The following is a 6,964-nucleotide window of genomic DNA, read 5'->3' as shown; positions in this document are numbered from 1 at the left end:
AGCCTTCCAAGTAGCCGGAACTACAGGCATGCGCTACCATGCCCAGCTAATTTTTTGATTCATAGTAGAGACGAGGTCTTGCCAAGTGGCTCGGGCTGGTCTTGAACCTGCAGGCTCAGGCCATCCACTTGCTTCGGCCTCCCAAAGTGCTGGGATGACAGGCTGAGCATCTTCTTATATTCACATCTTCCCTTCCCAGCCCCATGAGGTGGGGGTGATATTCTCAGAAGACGCTGGGGCACCTTGCACCCGAGAAAGCATGCCCCAAGCGTGGTTCTCCTGGAATGAGACATGTTCTGATTACCCGGATGACCCTCTTCCCTCCTGAATTCAAGGACTCTGCTTGTCCCTTGCCATGCCTGGCATGGTCTTCCACCCCTGATAGCTCTTTCTGCAGTAGCCAGGTGCCCCGAGCCAGAGGCTCCTCTCCAAGATGTGTGCTGAGGGAGCACTTTCTCAGCGTTGTTTCTGAAGTCTTTGCATCGGAGCCAGATGGGCGTCCTGGTAAACATGCAGACCCCCTGCCTGCCTGTCTTCAGATCTGCAGAATTGGGAGGATAGGGCCCAGGAATCCGAATCCTAAAGCCACTCAGGTGACTTGGAAAAGTGTTCCTGACTGTGACAGATTGTAAACCCCTTGCAGGCCAGGATTGTATCTTATTCTTGTATGTTTCTCTAGCATCTGGCATGGTGCTTGTGATGGGATAGGTGATGGATGGATGGTGGATGGATAGATGGACGGCAGGAAGGGGAAGGAAGGATCGATGGATGGGTGGATGGATGGGTGGATGGATGGCAGGCAGGTGGATGGGTGGGTAGTTGAAATAGATGAATGGATGGATGGTGGGTGGGTGGTTGGAGGGATAAAAGGGCTGGAGGGGTGGTGGGCGGATGAATAGATGGTGGATGGATGGTTGGAAGAAGGATCGATGGAGAGGTGGATGGATGTATCGATGGGTGGATGGAGGATGGGTAGTGATTGAGTGGTTGGATGGATGGACAGACGGATGCATAGATGGCAGATGGATGGAGGTGTGGATGGATTGGCAGATGGTTGAATGGATGAGTCGATGGATGGTTAGATGGATGGGTGGACAGGTGCCTGAGATGGATAAACAGAGATGGATGGATAGACGGGTGGGTGGACGGGCAGATGGGAGAGTCGGCAGATGAGATGGTTGAATGGATGAGTCGATGGATGGATGGTTAGATAGATGGGTGGACGGGTGCCTGAGATGGATAAACAGAGATGGATGGATGGACGGGTGGGTGGACGGGCAGATGGGAGAGTCGGCAGATGAGATGAAGCACTGGAAGGGTGGTCAGGCTGAGGGTGGATGGGCGAGCGGCTGGCTGGCTGGAAGAACGAGTGGGTGTGTGTGCAGAAGGGTGGGTGGCAGAGGAGTGAATGGATGCCTGACTGGACGCCTGCCTGAGCTGTCCAAGCTGCAGAATGTATGCTGGGCCCTGTGTGCTCCCTCCCCTCCTCCGGCGTCCATCCTGCTTTTCCTCTGTTCCGACGGCGCCCATCCCCTGCCCCACCATGCCTCCTCTGCCTTTGGGTCCAGGCCACTCCGGCCTCTGCAGGCGAGTGTGGCCATCTCTGGGGCTCGTTTATTGAACAGATACACGTCGAAGCCCAATGGGCGGCCGGCCCTGTACGGGGCCTGAGGCAGCAGCGACCGTCCTGCTAGGAGCCCCCCTTCTGGTGACAATCGAGGCCATGACACAGCCCTGTAAATGCCGGGACTGGGAGGGGTCGAGACCCCCACACAGCCCACAGCTCCCCAGCCAGATGACATCCGAACAGAGCGCTGAAAAGTAAGGGAAAAGCAGGCACTAGAGTTGGCATGGGTGAGTTGGCCCGGGGGACCGAGGACAGTGGGCACAAAAGAGCAGAATGGACAGAGCCCAGCGTGACTCCGTGCAGGAATAAGACACGGTCCCAGCCCACGGGGGTCCACGATCCGTCGCCACCCCGAGCACTGCAGCATCCCCTGGGAGCTTGTGAAATATTCAGATTCCCAGGCCCTGTCCTTGCCGATTTCAGCTCTGCAGGTGTGGGGGTGGGCGTGCAGGAGGTCTGCCTTTTGGGAGCCCAGTGCCCAGCACGGTCCCCGGTCCGCCCAAATCCTGGGGACATTTAAACAGGAGGCGTCTATGCAAGAAAGTGCCGCGTGGCTTCAAATGGAAGATGGCCACACAAGGGAACCGGGGGCAGGGTAGGACTGTGGTCCTCTCCCCACTCTCAGTGGCAGGTGGGCAGGGGAGGCGGGGAGGGGCAGAGCATCGCGGAAAGCTGGATGTGCCCTCCGCCTGGGTCCCGTGGCACCGGGAGTTTGTGTCATTTTCCAGGTCGGAAGAGCGCCTGTGCGTCTTTGGTGGAGCGTGGCCCACTGTGGGGGCCGCAGTGTGGACAGCGGGGCTGACCCTTTCCAGCCCCCTTTCTCCGCTGTGGCCTTGGGGAGCGTGTTGGGGGCGTGTCCGCTGTTCCTTGTTAGCGCCTGGCAGCTCCGTCTCTGTGAGAACAGACACGGCGGCGTTGAGAACGGCCCTTCCCTCTCGCAGGGTCCCAGGTCCCTGATCGCATCCTGCTGTCTGGGCCCCTCGCCCAGCAGGGCCGCCCAGGGTGGGATCCTTCCCCCATCCTCCCTTCAGCCGCTCGAAATGCCAACGCCTTCCCCAGAGCTTCCCCTGAGTCTCTGAGACCCGTGTTGACCTCCGAGTCCCCCTTCCTGCCTCCCTGGTCCTCCTCCTGCCTCCTGGGGCAGCTAGGACAGGTCTCCTCGCTCCTTTGCAGGAGGGCGAGTCCTCCATGAACATGGCTCCCTTGCCAGTCGGGGGCTACAGCCCCAGGCCCCCTCAGATACCCTGGGGTAAAGCAGGACTCCAGAGCTCACCCGGTCCAGCTGCCTCTGTCCCCATGGAGAAGGCCAGGCCGCAGAGAGCCCCAGACAACCCAGGGCCCCTCAGCCTTCCAGCCGTGAGTCCTCTGGGTCCCGGCTCCCTCTGCCCTCCCTGCCTCCTCCCTGGACGTGTTGAATCAGCAAATGACGGGGTCCAAACCTCCTGCTCTTGGTATCAGGAGCACCTCTCGGTATCAGGTATCACCTGCACACGACGCCCCGTCCGGGAAGCCCTCAAGCCTGCCCTGGAGAAGGCGTGCAGGCAAAAAACCCAAACATGCGGGACCTACCGAAAGCGTGTGACCTTCAGGACAGGGCCCCAACATCCGGCTTGCTCACCCTCTTGGCTCTCACCTCTCTCAAGAGAACCACCAGCCACCACGTGTGCCGCCAGAGACCCCGAAGTGGACCCCGACCCCTCCCCCCATCTTCCCCCACACCGGGTGCCTGTGCAGACTTTACTGTTTCTCTCCTCCCCCACACCCCCCTGCTTTGTCATGCGAACCCCTCTGCGCACTCCAGGCAGCCGCAAGCAGCCCCGCGTATGTTCTCACAGTCACAATACCCCAGAAGCGTGTACTTGGTAGACATTGAAGATGGGGCTAGAATGCGTTATTCTCCCAGAGAGGGGAGCCAGGAAGGAAGCAGCCAGCCGTGACAAGCCGCCGCCATTCCAGGTGGGTCCACCGCCCCCCGGCCTTGCACACAGCCACGCTTATGGGCGAGGTAGTCTCGGCGTGCTCTGATGAGTGGAGAATCTGAGGCGTGGAGCGAGGGAGACGTCCCCCCAAGCGTCGCGTGGGAAAGATGGCAGAGCGTGCGTCGGGGAAGGGGCCCGTCTCGCCCCCACACAATTCCCTCCTCCGGCAGCCCGTCTAACGGCGCAGAGTGTCCTGCTCACGGCCACCCGGGTGTCTCAGGGGCGTCAGCCCGGACAGCACAGGGGCAGGGGCCTGGCTCCCCTGGCCGTGCTCCGTGGTGACCCTCTCGGACCAGGATTCCGCCAGGAGCCTCGGTGTCCCTGCCGGCCGACCAGCGGGGCTGAGGCGTTCCCCGGGCCAGCTTTGACTTGTGTAGGAAATTGCTCCCAGCGGTTGTGATCGGACTGGTCACGTGGGACGTCGCCTGTCTGTTTCAGTTAGGTCATTCCTTCCGACGAGGAGGCAGGAGCTTGGAGAGCGGGCTTTTCAGTTCCATTAACCTTCAAAAATCGGGGGCTCAAGCACTTCTCTGCCTGGCCTTTGAGAGGAAAATGAGGATAAGGAACGCGCTTGTTGTGCCCTGACCCCTCTTCTGGCAGCAGGTTCCCATGGGGTTGAAAAGCAGATGAAGATGTGAAGGGGGATATTGATATCCCGGCCGGTCTCATGGCCACTCGCGGAGGGAGCGGGGGTGTTGGGGCCTCCAGGCCAGCACCAGGGCCCAGAGGCACGTGGGTTTCCTTACCCTGCCTCCTCCGGCAAGCTTTGCTCTCTCAACAGAAAGATTTGCCTCGGTGGGGCCATGGGGGACCAGTGGGGTCCTTGTGACGCTCCCCGCGGGCCCGTGGCTCAGGCTTGTGTCTCTCACCCTCGCTTAGCAGCTGTTTAAAGACAAATGTGCATTATTGTTCCTGCCGGTGTTCATGGTGGACCTACTGTGCGCCCAGCACGTGGCCTGGGCAGGGCAGGCTAAGACTGGACTCAGATGCAATCCACTCCTCAGGCTGGGGTGGCCGTGTCTGTCCATGTACTATAGTCCCCGGGATAAGGCCGCCGTGGGGCCGCCATCCCTTCTGTCTCCAGGGGACGGGCTTCTTTCAAACCCGATCAGAGAGGAATTCCTGGTCCTCATTCCTGGATTCTTGATGAATCAGCCAGCACGCCCGCAGCCAGGGCTCCTGGGTACGGGTGCTGATGGGGAGTCCTTCCTCCTAGCCCTTCCCATGGCAAGTTGAGATAGTGTCACGTGACTGGCTACACCGCTTGGCGCCGTGCCCTCCGAAGGGCCCTCTTGTCCACAGCTGAAGCGGGCATGGCCCGTGGGCAAACAGAACCACGGACGCTCCTGCCCCAAACCACTCCCCCACCCACTCGCCCTCTGCATCCCCCCGCTGACGCTCCTTCCTCTCTGTTTTCTCTAGTTCTGAGCATCGGTGAAGGGGGCTTCTGGGAAGGCAGCGCCCGCGGCCACATTGGGTGGTTTCCGGCTGACTGCGTGGAGGAGGTCCAGTGCAAGCCCAAGGACAGCCAGGCAGGTAAGGCAGGCCCCCGTGGCCTCCCATCCGTGGCCGCCCTCCCGTGGCCACCCCCCGTGGCCACCTACCTGTGGCTGCCCTCCGGTGGCCGCCCTCCCGTGGATGCCCACCTGTGGTTATCTACCTGTGGCTGCCCATGTGCGGTTTCTGGCCCCTCTCGGGCCTGGGGTCGGCACGGTCCACGAGCGCTGCCGTGCGTGGCGGGCCTTGGCTGTCGCGCTGCAGAGAAAGGATGGATGAATTGCAAATCCCAGGGCTTCTCTAGATCTTTGAACACACATTGGCTGATGGCATCGCGCTGGGCTTTGTCCAAACCAGAAATTCCTTACAAGATGGTGTGGAAGTTTTTAGTTAAAAGGCTGCTCAGTCCACGTCCCAGAAAACTTGGACCGTATGTTCCAGCCGTCAGAGAAAGACCTTGGCGGCGGGGCGGGGAGGGGCGATTGCGTTTCTTTCCCGATGGCATGAAGCAGGCAGCTTCCCGTGTGCGGGCGGGCTGCTCCCATGCCCCCTCCAAGAACCACACGGCAAACGCCTCCAGGAAACTGCTCGAAAGAGTTCGGTGTTCGCCATGGGAAGCCATCCCAGCCTCTCTCAGAACGTCCCCATATAGCTCTTGCTGAAAATCTTTTCAGAATTGATTGCCAAAAGATTGCATTGATTAAAACATGAAGAGCAGACCACTTATGTAAAACGGCGCCCGGAATACGCGTGCCCGTGTCTGTGTGAGAGTCGGGAGTGCGGAGCCTTGCGTGTCTTGTCGGAGGAAGCCGGGCCACGTGTGAGCGGTGCCTGGGTGTTGGTAGAATCCCAGACCTGCAGTGGGTCGCTGCCTTTCCATGTCTCCTGGCGGGGACCCAGTGGCCGCTGAGCTGTGACCGGACGAGTCCTCATCCCGTGTTTGGGGTTCCCGGTCCGGGTGCTGGCCAGGTAGCCCCTGTCCCCTATCAGTTCAGCCCAGGCCAGCCAAGGCCTCGACGCACGTGTCTCCCGCGGCGGCCCTGGGCGGCCAGGCCAAGGCGCCGCTGGGCCTCAGCGGGGTTTCTGCCTGAGATCTTGGCTCCAAGGGGGTGTCGGCGGTTCGTGCAGCAGCTTCTCTGCTTTCCAGTCTCTGCTGAGGCTCAGGCACCAGGCGGGACTGTGGGGTGTCGAGGGAAGACACGTCCGAGCTTAGCCTTGGAAGGGGAGCTCAGGGTGGGAAGGCTGGGGGGATAGAGGTCAGCAGGACGCGTGTGTCCTGGATGTGATGAGGGCGCTGACCCCTGGCGCAGGCCGGACCCCAGGCCCCATCGGCGCTTGTCCGTCTGAGTTCACACCCACCTGCCTTGCCGGCCGGCTGTCCAGCCCCTCTTGTCTGAGAAGGGAAAGACCTGGGACTTCGACTGGCCTCCCGCCAGGGGCTCTAGACCGCGCGAGGCTGCCGCCCTCCCCGTCCTCCGGGACTCCTGACCTGGGAACGTGGCCCCTCTTCCTGAGCTGCCCGCCCTCCTCCCTGTCCCTCCAGAGCCCCTGGGTCTGCGTTCTCAGGCATGCGGGGCGCAGCATGGAGGGCTGTGCCACACCTGGGGAGGGCAGCCAGGGAGGACCGTGTGGGGGATCGTTTGGCCTTTTGGCTCACTCCATCTGCCAGGGAATAGCGGCCTCCCGGCGAGTGGACAGGAAAAGCCAGGGCACTGGGAGCCCTCCCCCCCTCTGCTGGCGTCCTACCTGCCCACCCACCAGCAGTGTCTCCTCTGCCCTGGTTAAGGACGTGTGACTACCTCTCCCCCGGTCATGTCCCCCCCACCCACGGGGCAGGCGGGCGGGGGGGGGCCCCCGGGGG

The 6,964-nt window shown here is 61.5% G+C and overlaps 1 protein-coding gene across 1 annotated transcript in view; it reads left to right on the top strand.

The window, feature by feature from the left end:
- The window catches only part of LOC103249238 (SH3 and multiple ankyrin repeat domains protein 2-like), a gene marked incomplete at its 3' end in the record, with an annotated part of 146,971 nt that overhangs the window by 7,302 nt on the left and 132,705 nt on the right, over window positions 1-6,964 (top strand). The window contains exon 3 of the mRNA XM_021707468.1: window positions 5,029-5,142. Coding sequence (XP_021563143.1) covers window positions 5,029-5,142 — 114 coding nt within the window. The remainder of the gene's footprint in view (window positions 1-5,028; window positions 5,143-6,964) is intronic.

Source organism: Carlito syrichta, unplaced genomic scaffold (genome assembly GCF_000164805.1).
Source record: "Carlito syrichta isolate Samal-C Ts95f unplaced genomic scaffold, Tarsius_syrichta-2.0.1 Scaffold118030, whole genome shotgun sequence".
In the NCBI taxonomy this organism is placed as follows: Eukaryota; Metazoa; Chordata; class Mammalia; order Primates; family Tarsiidae; genus Carlito; species Carlito syrichta.
The sequence above is the reverse complement of the archived record's forward strand: the minus strand, read 5'-3'. Positions and strand labels throughout refer to the sequence as shown.